The following is a 19,367-nucleotide window of genomic DNA, read 5'->3' as shown; positions in this document are numbered from 1 at the left end:
CAAGGGGTCACGATATCAAGGTGAGAGGGGGAAAGTTTAAGGGAGATGCGCATGGAAAGTTTTATATACAGAGGGTGGTGGGTACCTAGAACGCTTTGCCAGCGGAAGTGATAGAGGCGGGCACGATAGCATAATTTAAGATGCATCTAGACAGATATATGAACAGGCGGGGAACAGAGGGAAGTAGATCCTTGGAAAATAGGCGACAGGTTTAGATAAAGGATCTGGATCGGCGCAGGCTGGGAGGGCCGAAGGGCCTGTTCCTGTGCTGTAATTTTCTTTGTTCTATGCTTTTTAAAATTCTTTGGTTGTGAGGCATTTTGGACATAATGATTGGTGCTAGAAATGAAATTTGTTTCCAAGTTCATGTGTGTGGGGCATCTAAAAGAGCTTTATTCTCCTGTGGCTCAGCTGCAAGTGCTTAATGCAATGTTTAGACTGAGCTTTACTCGATATCTCTCCTTGCAGCACGGTAGCATTGTGGATAGCACAATCGCTTCACAGCTCCAGGGTCCCAGGTTCGATTCCGGCTTGGGTCACTGTCTGTGCGGAGTCTGCACATCCTCCCCGTGTGTGCGTGGGTTTCCTCCGGGTGCCCCGGTTTCCTCCCACAGTCCAAAGATGTGCAAGTTAGGTGGATTGGACATGATAAATTGCCCTTAGTGTCCAAAATTGCCCTTAGTGTTGGGTGGGGTTACTGGGTTATGGAGATAGGGTGGAGGTGTTAACCTTGGGTAGGGTGCTCTTTCCAGGAGCCGGTGCAGACACGATGGGCTGAATGGCCTCCTTCTGCACTGTAAATTCTATGATCTATGATCTATGATTGTTACATTTGGAATACTGCAGAGGGAGTTTTATCTGAAGAATAATCAGATTGTGTTTGGTGATACTAGATAAGGAAGACCAAAAACCATTGACTTTGTTCCCCACCCCAAAGTCCTTTTTCTTGCCTTCGACTCCATCCCTCTCATTAGCAGCTATCTGAGACTGAACCTTAGTATCATATTTGACCCTGAGACGACCTTCTGAGTACATTCCCCTTCTTCCAAACACTTTTTGACATGGAGGAGCACTGATTCATCAGCTGAGAGGTCAATGGTGCATAGTCAGCAGGATATTTCCTTGCCTATGTTTGATCGAATGCCATGGGAGTTCATGGAATACAGAGTTAATTTTGAGGACTCCCATGGCCATGCCCTCCTGACTGTATACCACTGTGCCACCAACTCTGGTGAGTCTGTTCTGCTGGTGGATGGGGCATATCCAATAATGGTGATGGATGAGTCTTGGGCTTTGGCTGTAAGGTCTTTGCTTGACTAGCCTGTGAGACAGCTCTCCCAGTTGTGGAACAAGCCCCCAGTTGTTAGTAAGGACTTTGTAAAGTTGACTGGGCAGGGCGTCCGGTGTTGTTTCCAATCTCTACATCAATGCCAGATGGTCCATCTGGTTTTATTTCTTTTCTGTAGCGGTTTGATACAACGGAGTAGCTTAGTAGTTCATTACAGAGGGTTAGAAGAATGAACCACATTGCTGTGGGTTTGGAGGCACTTGTAGGCCTGACTAGGTATGGACGCAGTGACTAGTGAAGGGTATATAGGTGAGCCTTCAAATTAGCAGCATTCCCATTTCAAGCTGAATACTTCATGGCCCAATCTAGACAGCCTTGTAAGTGGAGCCTAGAATATAAACTAGGTCGCTATCCTTGCCCAATCTGGCCTACATATGCTCCAGACCCACAGAAATGTGGTTGATTCGGGCAGCATGGTAGCATAGTGTTAGCACAATTGCTTTACAGCTCCAGGGTCCCAGGTTCGATTCCCAGCTTGGGTCACTGTGTGGAGTCTGCACGTTCTCCCCGTGTCTCCGTGGGTTTCCTCTGGGTGCTCCACTTTCCTCCCACAGTCCAAAGATGTGCAGGTTAGGTGGATTGGCCATGATAAATTGCCCTTAGTGTCCAAAATTGCCCTGAGTGTTGGGTGGGGTTACTGGGTTATGGAGTTAGGGTGGAGGGGTGCTCTTTCAAAGAGCCAGTGCAGACTCGATGGGCCGAATGGCCTCCTTCTGCACTGTAAATTCTATGATTCTTAACTGCTCTTTGAAATAGCTGAGCAAGCAACTCCGTTTGAGGGCAGAAAGTGCTGAGCAACAAATTCTGATCTTGGCAGCAAACATATCACATGAAAGGGTAAAGGAAAAGAACAATACTTACATCAGTGCAGACTGGCTCAGTGGTATTATTCCCACCTTTGAGTTAAAAGGGTGGCATTCGGACTGCACTGGAACTGCAGAAACCTGATCACCAGTTCTGAATTCAGAGTTGCAATCTAGCAGGGATATCTGCATCCCATGAGTGTGCATGGAGGTGAGACTTCTTTAAAAATGTATTTATGGTATGTGGGCATCACTGCTTGGCCAATCCCGAATTGCCTTTGAGAAGGTGGTGATGAGCTGCCTTTTTAAACTGCTGCAGTCCATGTGGTGTAGGTAGTGGAGGGAGTTCCAGGCTTGTGACCCAGCGATAGTGAAGGAACGGTGAGCGGCTTGAAGAGGAACCTCCAGTTGGTGGTTTCCCATGTATCTGCTGCTCTTGTCCGTCCAGATCAATGTTTATCAAACTACTTTTCCCACATCCCAATGTTGTCAACTGGCGGACCTTCAGGACCCACTTGATGGTCAGCACAGACACAATGGGCCTCTTTCTGATCTGTAAATCTCTGACACTGAAAGTAGAGAGACATTAAAGTGCTGAGGCAAGCCACTGGTTTGATGTCAATGTTTGAATTATGGAAAAAAAACAGTATTTGCATTTTGCTAGCATCTTCACAACTACATGAGCACAAAGTAGTTTGCAGCCAATGAAATATAGTCACTGCTCTAATGTCCGTTTATTCACAGCAAACTCCCAAAAACAGCAATGTGATAAAGTTCTGAGTTTTTTTGAATGATGTTGGTGGAGGACTAAATGTTAGTTAGGACATCAGGAAAAGCTCCCTGCTCTTATTCAATGTAGTCCCATGGAATCGATTATGTTGTTTACATGAGAGGCAGAGTCTCCATTTAACATGGTATTTGGAAAACAGCATTTCTAATAGGGCGACACCCCTGCAGTACTCCAAAGAAAGAATAAAGAACAATACAGCACAGGAAAGGCCCTTTAGCCCTCCAAGTCTGCGCCGATCATGTGTCCTATCTAGACCAACCGCCTGCATCCTTCTATACCCCGTCTGTTCATGTGCCTATCCAGATAAGTGTGAAAGGTCGCTAACGTATCTGCCTCAACCACCTCAGTTGGCAGTGCATTCCAGGCCACCACCACTCTCTGTGTAAAAGAAACTTCCACCGCACATCTCCATTGAACCTTTCTCCCCTCACCTTGAACTTGTGCCCCATTGTAATTGTCATTTCCATCCTGGGAAAAAACTTCCAACTGTTCACCCTATCTATACCCCTCATAATTTTATAATCATCAGGTCGCCCCTCAGCCTCCGTCTCTCCAGAGAGAACAATCCCAGTTTATTCATTCTCTCCTCCTCATAGCCTCCATACCAGGCAACATCCTGGTAAACCTTTTCTGTACTCTCTCCAAAGCCTCCACGTCCTTCTGGTAGTGTGGTGACCAGAATTGGACACAATATTCCAATTATGGCCTAACCAACATTTTATATAATTGTAACATAATTTTCAAGCTTTTATACTCGTCCTATGAAGGCAAGTGTGCCATATGCTTTCTTTACCACCATTTCCACCTGTGCTGCCACTTTTAAGGATCTATTGACCTCTCGGTCTCTATGCTCCTGATGGTTCTGCCATTTATTTTATAGCTCCCACCTGAATTGGTTCTACCAAAATGCATCACCTCGCATATATCCGGGTTAAATTCCATCTGCCGTTTCTCTGCCCAATTTTGCAGCTTTTCTATATCCTGTTATATTCTCTGACAATCTTCATCACAATCCGCAACTCCTGCAATCTTAGTATAATCTGCAAACTTGCTAATCAGACCCACTACTATTTCTTCCAAGTCATTCATATATGTTACAAAGAGCAGAGGTCCCAGAACTGATCCCTGCGGAACACCACTAGTTACAGACCTCCATTCGGAAAAACACCCTTTCACTGCTACCTTCTGTCTTCTATGGCCAAGCCAGTTCTGGATCCATCCAGCTAGTTCACCCCTGACCCCATGTGATCTAATCTTTTGCACTAGCCTGCCGTGAGGGACCTTATGAATTTGAGTAAAGCATTTGATATAGACAACATCCACAGCCTTTCCCTCGTCAATCATTTTTGTCACCTCCTCAAAAACGTCAATCAAATTAGTGAGACATGACCTCCCTCGTACAAAACCATGCTGCCTGTCGCTAATAAGACCATTCACTTCCAAATGTGCATAGATCCTATCTCAGAATATTTTCCAACAATTTCACCACCACTGACGTCAAGCTCACTGGCCTATAATTACCCGGATTATCCTTGCAACCCTTCTTAAATAACGGTACAACATTGGCTATCCTCCAATCCTCTGAGACCTCACCTGTGGCCAATGAGGACACAAAAGATTTCTATCAGAGGCCCAGCAATTTCATCTCTTGCCTCCCTCAGTAATCTGGGATAGATGCCATCTGGTCCTGGGGATTTGTCTACCTTAATGCTTTTTAACACACCTAATAACGACCTGTTCTAAAGTGTTTACACATCCCTCTGAGACACCGCCAATCAGCATGTCCCTCTCCTTTATGAATACCGATGCAAAATACTCATTAAGGACCTCACCTACTTCCTCTGGTTCTCTGCACAATTTCCCTCCTTTGTCCTTGAGTGGGCCAACTCTTTCTTTAGCTATCCTCTTGTTCCTAATATACATGTAAAATGCCTTTGGATTCTCCTTAATCCTGTCTGCCAAGCACATTTTGTGATCCTTTTTGCCCTCCTAACTCCTTGCTTTAGCTCTTTTCTACTTTCCTTGTATTCCTCAAGTATGTTATCTGTTTTTAGTGTCTGTACCTCACTTATGCATCTTTTTTCTTTTTGACAATATTCTCAATTTCCCTGGTCATCCATGATTCCCTAATACTGCCTTTCCTGTCCTTCCTTTTCACCGGCACATGCTTGTCCTGCACTCCCATCAACTATTCCTTAAAAGACCAAGTCTCCATTGGGGTGTTGGCCTAGATGTGGAGGTGAACCCACAACTGTATGTCTGATATAGAGACAAGAGCATTGCCCATTGAACCACGACTAACACAGAGGAAAGACTACAGAAATTTAGGCTTAATAGTCCTGAATCTTAAAGGTAATCATGCAGGGGAAGACAAATTATGTGAATAAAGGGTTGGGAAAGATGGATCCAGAACATTACTGTAAATTAACTAGGAGCTTTTCACAGAAATTTCATACTTGTGACAATGAAAGATTATTAAATCCAACCCAGCCAATTACCACCATATCAGTCTACTCTCTATCATCACCAAAGTGATGGAAGGAGTCATCAACAGTGCTATCAAACGGCACTTACTCAGCAATAACCTGCTGGCTGTTGTTCAGTTTGAGTTCTGCCAGGGTCACTTAACCCCTGACCTCATTACAGCCTTGGTTCAAACATGGACAAAGCTGAATGCCAGAAGTGAGATGAGAGTGAGTGCCCTTGACATGGCAGCATTTGACCGAATATGGCATCAAGGAACCCTAGCTAAAATGGAGTCCATGGGAATCGGGGGAAAACACTCTGCTGGTTGGAGTCAAACCTGGCACAAAGGCAGATGGTTGTGGTTGGACGTGAATCATCTCAACTCCAGATCATCACTGCAGGAGTTTCTCAGGGTAGTGCCCTCGGCCCAACCATCATCAGCTGTTTTATCAATGACCTCCCTTCCATCTTAAGATCAGAAGTGGGGATGTTTGCGGATGACTGCACAATGTTCAGCACCATTTGTGACTCCCCAGATAATGAAGCAGTCCATGTTCAAATGCAGCAAGATCTGGACGATATCCAGGCTTGAGCTGACAAGTGGCAAGTTACATTGGCGCCACACAAGTGCCAGCCAATGACCATCTCCTACAAGAAAGGATCTAGCCACCGCCCCTTGACATTTAATGGCATTACCATTTTTTAAAAAATCATTTACGTGATGTAGCCATCACTCGTTAGGCCAGCATTTATTACCCATCCCTAGTTGCCCTTCAGAAGATGGTGGCGAGTTGCCTTCTTGCACCGCTGCAGTCCTTCAGGTGTAGGTACACCCACTGTGCTGTTAGGGAGGGAGTTCCAGGATGTTGCCCCAGTGACTGTGAAGGACAGCGATATATTTCCAAGACAAGGTGGTGAGTTGCTTGGTGGGGAACCTCCAGGTGGTGGGGCTCCCAGGTATCTGTTTACAAGGGAAGAATGTCTGAGGTTATTTAGGAACTCTAGGCATCTGTAAAACCATTCCCTAGTATAAGTCATTGTTCAGGTCTTGCTGCGTTTTGACATGGAAGACTTTAGTTGCTGTTGACAGAAGAGCAAGTACTTCAAAAGGAAAAATCCATGAAGGTCTCAGCAGCTACATACGGTAACTAATAAGAGGCTCAAGAACTTAGTGTGCCACTTCTTTGGGTCTATCCCAGGGCAGAACACAATGGATAAACGATGATATAACAACCAGAGCAACCAGAAACATTGAGGCAATCGAATCTGGAGAAATAAAATTCAGTTGAATGAAGAACTTTTTAAGTAACTAAATAAAATTAAAAATTGTCTTTCTGAAGTGCTTTCTGTAAACTTCGGAAGGCTCATTCGAATGTTTTGTTTTCAGGAATCAACAGAAGTGACCCTAATGCTGTGGTTGTTGGATTAGCTCCTCAACACTTTAATTACAACACAATGAACAAGGCATTCAGGTAAGAGTGCAAATGAAATAATATTGTTTTGTTAAAGGGAAAGAAAATAGCCTGGTGACATACTCTGCCTAAATGTACAAATGATGGAAGTCTGACATTATTTAGGAATTGTTGGAGCCTTTGAAACCATTGCTCAGTATATGTCATTACTTTCGGGGAGAAAAGGAAGCGCTTTCAGTAACTGATGTGGAGTTATGTGGGCCACATTTTAAATTAAACTATTGTAAGGACTCAAAGTATAAGCACAGAAAAAGATCATCTTCATGGCAACTATGATATTTTTATATATATTGTATTATGTTTATGATGCAGCATTGTTGTTAAAAGAACTTAGGTTAAAGTATGTCTGCTAAAGCAAGGAGTTAACGGTGAGACAGGTTGTGATGTCGCTCTTGGGAGGGGCTGGGTCTGTTTATTTTTTCAGCCCTGTCTGTGTCTGTTTTTAGTTTTGTTTTAGAGTTCTGCTCTGGTTTCTGATGAAAGTAGGTGTGTTTCTCAGACTGCCTTCTGCAAGCTTTTCTCTCAAGGACTTGGTGCACAAATCTGTACGCCACACATTTGCTTGCATTGGAAGCTACACATATTTTTACAGAGGGTCCTGTTCTTTGTAGACAGAATGAACATTTGCACACATTGCGCCTGTTTCTGCTAACACAATAAGTGACAGCCGTTTGCTGGTTCATTGCTCAGGGCAATCCCTTGACCAGTCAGAGTCAAGGTGACTGTTTTGAATTTCAAACAATAATTTGCAGTTAACTGTCGATCACTATTAATTGATACATTCTCCATGGCAATGTCTCTACCATTCGGAGTACACTTGCCAACCCAACCAAATCAACACTCACTTCTCATAACAGTATAAAGTGTGGCTTCCCCTGACACCGGTATTGCGATTGTTCTGATATTCAAGCCAAAAATCTTTGATAAAATGCATATTTTTTTACCAATACTGTGGAATCTTTCATATTTGTTTTTCCCTCTTTCTTCCACTCTTCCCGTTTTGCTGAAGATGCTGAAAAAAATCCAAACTGATCATAGGCAGAACTTTTGAGAGAGAATACAACTTGGAGAGAAACGGAAGCAATCCATGCCACAAGATTTCTTAAAACTCTGTTGAATAGAGCAGCACGGTAGCATAGTGGTTAGCACAGTTGCTTCACAGCTGCAGGTTCCCAGGTTCAATTACCGGCTGGGTCACTGCCTGTGCAGAATCTGCACATCTCCCTGTGTCTGCATGGGTTTCCTCCGGGTGCTCCGGTTTCCTCCCAGTCCATAGATGTGCGGGTTTGGTGGATTGGCTATGCTAAATTGCCCTTAGTGTCCAAAAAATGTTAAATGGGGGTTACTGGGTTACGGGGATAGGGTAGATATGTGGGCTTCAATAGGGTTCTCTTTGTAAGGGTTGGTGCAGATGCGATGGGCCGAACTGCCTCCTTCTACACTGTAAATTCTATAAATATAATAATAATGGCTTATTGTCACAAGTAGGCTTCAATTAAGTTACTGTGAAAAGCCCCTAGTCGCCACATTCCGACGCCTGTTCGGGGAGGCCGCTCCGAATATTGTCTCTAGTTTTAATTCTCACCCCATTTGGTAAAATTGGGCTCCACAAACCTCATTCTATAGTGACAAAGCTCTTGCAGCCTGCAGAAACCGTGGGTGAAATGAGTATGGATAGTCTCCGCTTGTACTAGGATTTAATCCACAACACAAAACTGCTTCTAATTCAGCACTGAATTAACAATCCCACTGACCAATCCCACAATCTGATTGGTGCAGGAAAAGGAGAAAAGTGCTGCTCTTGAGTTTCCAAGATGAAGCACGTTGTTAGTGCCCAGTAAAAGGAGCTTTTGTCTCCATCTAATCATGCTCTGGAAAACACCCAATGCAGCCCATGGATCTCATTCCTCATCTTGAGCAGCACCGAATTAAGTTAAGGGTAGCGACAAAGTGAAAATGGACCACAAGTTTTTGGTGACTGTTCCAGATTTGAAGATGCTTCCCCAGACCCTCATCAGAGGTTCTTCATGTGTGAGCATAGACCAAGAGTGACATCCGTTAACCTGAGTTTTCCAGCAGGATCCCAGCCAGCTAATTTTTTTATTACTCTTTATTGCGATACCAGCTAATTGCAGGATATCACCACCACTCTGGCTGAGATTACTAAATTAGACCATAAAATAAGGTCATAAGAAGAGCAGAATTAGATCATTCGGCCCATCGAGTCTGCTCCACCATTCAATCATAGCTGATATGCTCTCCATATCCATTCTCCCGCCTTCGCCCCATAACCCTTGATCCCCTTATTAATCAAGAAATCCACTTTTTTTTAAAAAAAAGTATTTTTAAGGTTTTGCAGAATTTTTCATAATAAAACAGTAGTAACCACAATAACAAAACAAACTAGAGTGAACATTAACATAGTGGAAAAAGAGAATATACAATAATAATTAAATAGACATTATCCCACGTGACCCAGTCTTCCCACACCATCCCAATGAAGCACTCCCCCCCCCCCCCCCACGGATTGCTGCTGCTGCTGACATTTTAATTTTCCCCGAGGAAGTCGACGAACGGCTGCCACCTCCGAGAGAACCCTAGCGTAGACCCTCTTAAGGCAAACTTTATTTTCTCGAGGCTGAGAAACCCAGCCATGTCGGTAACCAAGTCTCTACACTCGGGCGCTTCGAGTCCCTCCACATTAATAAAATCTGTCTCCGGGCTACTAGAGAGGCAAAGGCCAAGACATTGGCCTCTTTCGCCCCCTGAACTCCTGGGTCTTCTGACACTCCAAAGATCGCTATCTCTGGACTCGGCACCACCCGTGTGTGAAGCACCTTGGACATTGCCCTCGCGAACCCTTGCCAGAACACTCTAAGCTCCGGGCATGCCCAAAACATGTGGAGATGGTTTGCGGGGCTGCCCTTGCACCTCATACAACTGTCTTCTACTCCAAAAAACTTGCTCATTCTCGCTGCCGTCATGTGTGCCCGGTGGACCACCTTAAATTGAATTAGACTGAGGCTGGCAAATGATGAGGAGGAATTAACCCTGCCCAGGACCTCTGCCCACAGACCCGCTTCCAATTCCTCACCTAGCTCCTCCTCCCACTTGCCCTTGAGCTCCTCCACCAGGGTTTTCTCTACCTCCTGTAGTTCCTGGTAGATATCTGACACCCTCCCCTCCCCCACTCAGGTGCCGGAGACCACCCTGTCCTGTATCCTCAGTGGCGGCAGCGTCGGAAAGGCCACTACCTGTTTTTTCAGGTAGGCTCGTACTTGCAGATATTTAAAGGCATTTCCTGACGGCAGATTAAATTTGTCCTCCAGTGCCTTCAAACTGGGAAAGCTTCTATCTCTGAACAGATCTCCCATCCTTCTGATGCCTGCCCTCTGCCAGCTCTGGAACCCACCATCCATCCTACCTGGGACAAACCTGTGATTGTTGCATATCGGGGTTCAGCCCGACGCTTCCTCCACCCTCTTGTACCTCCTCCACTGTCCCCAGATCTGCAGTGTCGCCACCACCACCGGACTTGTGGAGTAGCGGGTTGGCGCGAACAGCAAAGGAGCCGTTATCAAAGCTCCCAGACTAGTACATTTACATGTCGCCGGCCGCCTCCAGCTGCTCTCACGCTGCACCCCCCACCCACCCGCCCCATCGCTCACTTCCTAATCATAGTTATATCGGCCGCCCAGTAGTAGTTGTGAAAGTTCGGCAGCGCCAAACCCCCCCCCCCCCCCCCCCCCCCCGGCTGCGCTCCAACAGCGATCTCCTTACTCGCAGGGTCTTATTCGCCCACACAAAGCCCGAAATGATCCTACTCACCCACTTTAAAAAGGCCTTGGGGATGAAGATGGGGAGGCACTGAAAGACAAACAAAAATCTGGGGAGGACAGTCATTTTCACGGTCTGCACTCCCCCTGCCAGTGGCAGTGGGAGTATATCCCACCTTTTAAAGTCCCCTTCCATTTGCTCCACCAACCGGGTCAGGTTGAGCCTGTGCAGGGCATCCCATTTCCTGGCCACCTGTATATCCAGGTAACGAAAACGTTTCTCCACCATCCTGAGCGGCAGCTCTTTCACTCTCTCCTCCTGCCCCTTGGCCTGGATCACATACAACTCGCTCTTTCCCATGTTTAGCTTGTACCCTGAAAAACTACCAAATTCCCTCAGGATCCACAGAACCTCCCCCATCCCCTCCACAGGGTCCGAAATGTACAGGAGCAAATCATCCGCGTATAGCGAGACCCGATGTTCCACCCCCCCCCCCCCCCCCCCCCACCACCAGTCCCCGCCAGTTCCTCGAGGCTCTCAGCGCCATAGCTAGTGGTTCTATAGCTAGGGCAAATAGTAACGGGGAGAGGGGACACCCCTGCCTCGTTCCCCGGTGAAGCTCGAAGTACCCCCACCTCAGCCGGTTTGTACATACACTTGCTACTGGTGCCTGGTACAGCAATTTCACCCAGCCAATAAAGCCCTCACCAAACCTGAACCTCCCCAGCGTTTCCCACAGGTACTCCCGCTCCACCCGGTCAAAGGCTTTCTCCGCGTCCATCGCTGTTACCACCTCTGCCCCCCCCCCCCCCCCCTCCCTCTCAGGGCATCATAATAATATTCAAAAGTCTCCAGACATTGGAATTGAGTTGTCTGCCTTTAACAAACCCACTCTGGTCTTCCTCTATCACCCCTGAAATGAAATGAAAATGAAAATGAAATGAAAATTGCTTATTGTCACGAGTAGGCTTCAATGAAGTTACTGTGAAAAGCCCCTAGTCGCCACATTCCGGCGCCTGTCCGGGGAGGCTGGTACGGGAATTGAACCGTGCTGCTGGCCTGCTTGGTCTGCTTTAAAAGCCAGCGATTTAGCCGAGTGAGCTAAACCAGCCCCTGGGACGCAATCCTCAATTCTTGTGGGCAGAATCTTAGCTAGCAATTTGGCATCCACATTTAAAAGCGAAATCGGCCTGTATGACCCGCAATGTTCCGGGTCCTTCCCTTGTTTAAGAATGAGTGAGATTAAAGCCAGTGACATTGTTGGGGGGAGGGTTCCTTTCTCTCTAGCCTCATTGAAGGTCCTCATCAGGAGTGGGCTCAATATTTCTGAAAATTTCTCATAGAATTCCATCTGGTAACCGTCCAGCCCCGGGGCTTTGCCGGATTGCATGCCCTCTATACCCTTGACAATCTCCTCCAATTCAATCGGGGCCCCCAGCCCCTCCACCAGGTCCTCTTCCACCTTTGGAAACCTCAACTGGTCCAAAAATTGCCTTATCAAGACCGTGTTATCCTCCTTATTCTTTACTCGCCCGATTTCCCTGGCCGCCTCCCTCTGTCGCAGTTGGTGTGCCAACATTCTACTCGCTTTCTCCCCATACTCATAGACTGCCCCCCTTGCCTTCCTCAGCTGTGCTACCGCTTCCCCTGAGGTCAGCAGTTCAAACTCCGCCTGCAAACTCCACCGCTCCCTCAGTAGCCCCGCCTCGGGTCTCCGCGTATCTCCTGTCCACTCGGAGTATCTCCTCCACCAGCCTCTCCCTCTCCCTCTTTCTCTCTTTTCCCTATGGGATCGAATTGAGATGAGTTCCCCTCTGACAACTGCCTTCAGAGCCTCCCAGACCGTTGCCGCTGCTACCTCACCCGTATCGTTTGTTTCCAGGTAATCCTGGATGTTCCTGTTAATCTGCCTGCAAACCTCTTTGTCCGCCAGCAGCCCCACATTCAGTCTCCAAAGTGGGCGCTGCCCTCTCTCCTCACTAAGCTGCAGGTCCACCCAGTGCGGGGTATGGTCCGAGACTGTGATTGCTGAGTATTCTGTACCCGCCACCTTTGGGATTAACGCCCTGCACAAGACAAAGAAGTCTATGCGGGAATAGACCTTATGAACGTGGGAGAAAAAAGAGAGCTGCTTCGCTCTCGGCCGCGCAAACCTCCAGGGATCCACCCCCTCCCATCTGTTCCATAAAATCCTCAGTTCCTTAGCCGCTGCTGGTCGCTTCCCTGTCCTGGACTTCGACTGGTCCAGCTCAGGGTTGATGACTGTGTTAAAGTATCCCCCCATGATCAGGTTGTGTGACTCTCAGACCGGGATTTTGCCTAGCATGCGTCTCATAAATTCCACATCATCCCAATTCGGAGCATAGACGTTCACAAACACCACCCAGACCCCCTCCCACTCACCATTATATACCTGCCCCCCTTATCTGCCACAGTTCTCCCAGCCTCGAATGCCACACCCTTACTGATCAGAATTGCTACCCCCCTGGTCTTCGAATCCAGCCCTGAATGGAACACCTGGCCTACCCATCCCTTTCTCAATCTCATGTGATCTATGAGCTTTAAATGTGTCTCCTGAAGCATTGCTACGTCTGCCTTTAACCCCTTTAGATGCGTGAACACGCGCGCTCTTTTGACTGGCCCATTCAAACCCCTCACATTCCACGTGAGGGAAGGCTAGCCCCCCCCCCCCCCCCCGCCTACTAGCCATTGCCCTTTCTTGGCCAACCTTGAGCCCGCGCCCTTCGCTTCCTCGAGCGCCCCCACAGGGAGCCGCTGCCCCCGTCAATTGGTACCCCGAAATTGATACCTCCTCTGTCAGCAAAGCAGCATCCCCCCCCCTCCCTGCCCAACAGCCCCATGACCCAAAACCCCCCGCCAAGCACCAGCTAGGCACTTGCTCACTCCCCACTACGCTCCCGAGAGTCAGCTGAGAAATCCGCTTTTTAATCAAGAATACCAGATTTGTGCTTGAGGTGCTGTTACCCATTAAATTTTTTTTTTCTAAATTTAGAGTACCCAATTATTTGTTTTCCCAATTAAGGGTGCAATTTAGCGTGGCCAATCCACCTAACCTGCACATCTTTGGGTTGTGGGGGTGAAACCCACGCAGTCATGGGGAGAATGTGCAAACACCACACAGATAGTGACCCAGAGCCGGAATTCAAACCCGGGTCCTCAGCTCCGCAGTCCCAGTGCTAACCACTGTGCCACATGCTGCCCTATTACCCGTTAAATTGAGATCAAACTTGGGACCTACCTTGCTGATCTGCACAGCTCAGATCCACTCCAGGCACTGTGCCTCCTCCACAACATATTGTTAAGCATTCATATGTGAGGAGAGAAGGCATCTGCTTCTTTTGTTTTTAAAAAGGTTGTTGCAATGGTAGTACTGAATCCATCCAGTTTAAAATGAGATTTGAGTTGTTCTGCTTATATCATGGAACTTGTACCATTGGAAGCTGTTTAATAATTATGCTAGTTACCTTGCTGGGTGTGCAGGATTTTTCTTTGTCCAACTACCCCGAACAGGATCCTTCTCCCTCATTTCTCATCGTCAGTAGGATCTCTGCTTGAGCGCTGCTCCATTTCCTTGACAGTGTTAGTCAATAAGCCAAAATAAAGTCTCTCATTCTTACACATTCTTTTTGCTTTTCTTTCTTTTACCTTTCTCTGAACTTTTTTTGCACATACTTACTCTTGTTCTTTGTCCATTTTTTCTTTCATTCTTACACCCCTTCATTCGTTGCCTCTTTTCCTTCATATTCAAGTGTTCTGCTGCCCTTGAATAAGTGATCTCATTTCCCGTATATTGTCCGCCCCAGCCGTGTGACTCGCACCTTGTCATGTTTTTATCTGTCGGCCATAACTTGTCCTGTGTTTTCTAGCTGTTGAAACGGCAAATCTGGGGGAGAAAACTTCCCACATAAGGGTGTTCCTCTCTATTTCACCCACTGGAAGATCAATAGGATTACAAGCTGGAATAGGCCAAATGGCACCTCGAACATCTTCCACCTTTCAATAAGTTCACGAGTAACACATCAACTCCACTTTCTTGTCTTATCGGCGTATTGCTTTGTAAAGTCCAAAAATCTTTGCATCTCTGTTTGAATAGACTCGATGGCTGGGATCTACCGCCGCCCCCTTCCCCCCCCCCCCCCCCCCCCAACACCCAGCAGCGTGTTTTTCCGCAGTGGAGGCGGCTCGCCATTGTCGATCCCACTGAAGTTGATGGCTGTTTGTGTTGCTCGCCGGCTGTACCACTGGAGAACCCGACATGAGAGATTGCCTTCATTGCAACTGGAAGATCCTGCCAGCAGGATGCCCGGAAATCCTGGCCATTGGGAGTATGGGCGTATTTTTAAAAAAAATCTTTTTATTGCCATTTTTCAAAATTATGTACATTTGCCATTCGTTTTCATTTATTATACAATGGAGGAAAAAGGCTTTGTCCTACTTTTCTTTACTTTGTTTACATATTGTTGCCGCCTAGTTCGGCGTGTCCTCTGACTGGAAGACTGTGTTCCGGACGTGATTGGGGAGGACCAGACGGGATTTGTTACGGGTGGGCAGTTGGCGGTCAATGTAAGAAGGTTGTTAAATGTGATTATGATGCCCCCAGAAGGTAGGTATGTGGAGGTAGTGGTCACAATGGATGCAAAGAAGGCTTTTGATCGAGTAGAATGGGAATATCTGTGGGAGACACTGTGGTTCGGATTTGGACGGGACTTTATTGACTGGGTCAGGTTGCTGTATCAGACTCCTGTGGCGAGTGTACGGACGAATAGGACATCGGACTACTTTAGGCTGCAACGGGGGACGAGACGGGGATGCCCGCTCTCCCCACTGTTGTTCACGTTAGCCATAGAGCCGCTGGCAATTGCGCTGAGAGCCTCCAGGGGCTGGTCCGGGGGGAGGGGGGGGGGGGGAGGGAATGGAACACAGTCTCGCTTTACGCAGACCTGCTCCTGTATGTTTCGGGCCCACTAGAGGGGATGGAAGAAATTATGAGGATTCTGGGGGAAATTGGCCGGTTTTCAGAGTATAAACTAAATATGGGGAAGTGTGATGTTTGCGGTCCAGGCAAGGGGGCAGCAGAGGCCATTGGGGGAGCTGCCATTTAGGATGGTGGGGGAAGCTTTTGATACCTAGGCATCCAGGTGGCACAGGAATGGGAATGGCTACACAAGCTAAATTTGGCCCGATTAGTAGTCCAAATGAAGGACGATTTTCGGGGTGGGAGGCGTTTCCGTTGTCACTAGCTGGGAGGGTGCAGACAGTGAAAATGACGGTCCTCCCGGGATTCCTGTTTGTGTTTCAGTGTCTCCCCATCTTTGTTCTTTTCTATGGTCCTTCTTTAAACAGGTCAATAAGGTAATCACAGGCTTTGTTTGGGTGGGTAAGACTCCGCGAGTAAAAAAGGGGATGCTTGAGCGGAGCCGGCGGGGGGGCGCACTGGCGCTGCCAAACCTCAGTAATTATTATTGGGCGGCGAATATAGCCATGATCAGGAAGTGGGAGGGGGGGGGGGGGGGGGGGGGGGGGGGGAGGGTGTTGGTATGGGACCGTGTGGAGGCGGTTTCATACAAGGGCACCAGTTTGGAGGCGTTAGTAACGGCGTCTCTACCGTTCCTGTCGGCACGGTACTCCACCAGCCCCGTGGTGGTGGCGGCCCTGAGGATCTGGTGGCAATGGAGGAGACATGTGGGAGCAGAGTGAGCATCGGTCTGGTCTCCAATCTGCAATAATCACCGGTTTGCCCCGGGGATGCTAGATGGAGGTACTGGAGATGGCAAAGGGCAGGGATCGAGAGGATGGGCGATATGTTTACAGAGGCAAGCTTTTCTAGCCTGAGGGAGCTGGAGGAGAAATTTGGATTGGCGAGAGGAAATTTAGGTACCTGCAGGCACGGGAGATCCTTCGCAGGCAGGTCTCAACCTTCCAGCTCCTACCATCAAGGGGATACAGGACAGGGTAGTTTCTAGAGTGTGGGTGGGAGAAGGGAGGGTTTCTGACATTACAAGGAACTCATGGGGTCAAAGGAGACGCAGACTGAGGAGCTGAAGCGCAAGTGGGAAGAGGAGATGGGAGGAGAGATAGAGGATAGTCTAAGGTGGCTGCGTTGTGTAGAGCCAACGCATCCACAACATGTGCCATTCTCAGTCTGAAACAATTCAAGGTTGTTCACCGAGCCCACACGACAGTGGCCTGGTTGAGGAGGTTGCAGGTTCTTTGGTGTAGAAGATAGGTGTGCAAGGTGTGCGGGAGGGCCAGCGAACCATGTCCATATTATCTGGGCATGCCCGAAGCTTAAGGGATTCTGGCAGGGGTTTTGGGATGTCATGTCCAAGGTGTTAAAAACAAGGATGGCACCGAGTCCAGAGGTGGCGATTTTCAGAGTGTCAGAAAACCCGGGAATCCAGGAGGAGAAAGAGGCAGACATTCTAGCCTTTGCTTCCCTGGTAGCCCGGAGATGGATTCTATTAGCTTTTAGCGACCAAGACCTGGAGACGGAGACCTGGCTAACTGACATGGCTAGCTTTCTCTGTTTGGAGAAATAAAGTTCACCTCGAGAGGGTCACTGTTAGGATTCGCCCGGAGGTGGCAGCCGTGGTGGTAGCCATTCGTCAACCTCTTTGCATAAAATTAACCTTCAGCAGAAGGCGGGGGGGGGGGGGGTGCTGGGGGTTAGATTAGTTTAGAGTAGGGGGTTAGTAAAGGTAGGACCTGTAAGGGAGGAAGACGGCTTTTGCACTATGTTTATAAATTCATGTACATTGTTTATTTTGTTGTTGTAAAACCATAAATACCTCAATAAAATGTTTATTAAAAAAAAAGTTATGGAATCCTTCCTTAACCCCTCCGCCTTGCTATTACTCTCCTCTTTGAAGTAGAAACTCAGAAAATAGGAGCAGGAGTAGATCATTTGGCCCTTTGAGCCTGCTCCGCCATTCAATATGATCATGACTGATCCTCAATGCAATACCTCCATGCTCTCCCCATACCTCTTGGTACCTTTAGAGTCTAGAATATCTAATTCTTTCTTCAATATAATTCAGTGCCTTTTCCTCCACAGCCTTCTGTGGCAGAGAATTCCACAAATTCATCATTCCTAAATGGCCTACCCTGAGACTATGACACCCCCCAGCCAGAGGAAACAACACGCCTGCGTCCAGTCTGTCCAGCCCTGTCACTATTTTGTTTCAATTAGATCCCTCTCACTCTTCTAAATTCCAGTAAATATAGGCCCAGTCAACCCAATCTCTCCTCCTACAACAATCCTGCCATTCCAAGAATCAATCTGGTGAGCTTTCGCCGTACTCCCTCGATAGCAAGTATATCCTTTCTTGGATAAGGAGACCAAAACTGCACATAATACTCGATATGTTCTCTCACTGAGGCCTGATATAGCTGCAGTGAGACATGCTTGTTCCTTACTAGTCCTGTTGTAATGAAGACCAACATATCATTTGATTTCCTTCCTAACTGCTTGCTGCCTATCATTTAAATAATAGTCTACCATTCTGTTTCTCTGTCCAAAATGGATAACTTCATATTTATCCACATTCTGTTGCATCTGGGCAGCATGGTAGCATAGTGGTTAGCACTGTGGCTTCAAAGCGCCAGGGTCCCAGGTTCGATTCCCCGCTGGGTCACTGTCTGTGCGGAGTCTGCACGTTCTCCCCGTGTCTGCATGTGTTTCCTCCGGGTGCTCCGGTTTCCTCCCACAGTTCAAAGATGTGCAGGTTAGGTGGATTGGCCATGATAAATTGCCATTAGTGTCCAAAAAGGTTAGGAGGGGATATTGGGTTCGGAGGATGGGATGGAAGTGGGGGTTTAAGTGGGTCGGTGCAGACTCGATGGGCCGAATGGCCTGCTTCTGCACTGCATGTTCTATTTTCTATCTGCCATGTATTTGCCCACTCACTCAACTTGTCTAAAACACCTTGTCTGGGCTAATTTAGCTGATCTTGGACATGGTGAGCATCACAGTAAATCTTCATATCCCTTGTCCATAGAACAGATGAGAAAGCTTTTTGTGCTATTGATCTTTTTATGAAATTGTCATAATAATCTTTATTATCACAAGTAGGCTTGCATTAACACTGCAATGAAGTTATTGTGGAAAGCCTTGAGTCGCCATATTCGGGTACACTGAGGGAGAATTCAGAATGTACAAATTACCTAACAGCACATCTTTCGGGACTTGTTGAAGGAAACCGGAGCACCCGGAGGAAACCCACACAGAAACAGTGAGAACGTGCAGACTCCACACAGACAGTGACCCAAGACAGGAATCAAACCTGGCGCTGTGCAGCAACAGTGCTAACCACTGTGCTACCTGCATATATGGATATTGGGTGATGACAGGGTGTGTCTGCGCCAGTGATGTGAAATTAAAATTGCTTATTTTCACAAGTAGGCTTCAAATGAAGTTACTGTGAAAAGCCCCTAGTCGCCACATTCCGGCGCCTGTTCGGGGAGGCGGGTACGGGAATTGAACCGTGCTGCTGGCCTGCCTCAGTCTGCTTTCAAAGCCAGCGATTTAGCCCTGTGCTAAACCAGCCAACTGCCCTTTATTGGTTTGCACGCCACAGATATATAGCATGCTGATGTACTCTGAGTTCACACAAGGAAATAGCCATCCCAGCAAGGTCCTGATCCTATAGAGACATATTTGCAGCAGAGGGCAAGAGGGGAGGGGAGAGGAG

General features: G+C 47.5%; 1 protein-coding gene across 4 annotated transcripts in view; it reads left to right on the top strand.

Annotated features, from left to right (window-relative positions):
* hdhd2 (haloacid dehalogenase-like hydrolase domain containing 2) overlaps positions 1–19,367 on the top strand; it is a 45,749-nt gene that overhangs the window by 19,296 nt on the left and 7,086 nt on the right. For all 4 annotated transcript variants that reach the window (XM_038790473.1, XM_038790474.1, XM_038790476.1 and 1 more), the window contains exon 4: positions 6,795–6,879. In XM_038790473.1, coding sequence (XP_038646401.1) covers positions 6,795–6,879 — 85 coding nt within the window. The remainder of the gene's footprint in view (positions 1–6,794; positions 6,880–19,367) is intronic.

The sequence above is a fragment of the Scyliorhinus canicula genome, chromosome 3 (genome assembly GCF_902713615.1).
Source record: "Scyliorhinus canicula chromosome 3, sScyCan1.1, whole genome shotgun sequence".
NCBI classification, from domain to species: Eukaryota; Metazoa; Chordata; class Chondrichthyes; order Carcharhiniformes; family Scyliorhinidae; genus Scyliorhinus; species Scyliorhinus canicula.
This window is presented reverse-complemented; position numbering and strand designations above follow the sequence as displayed.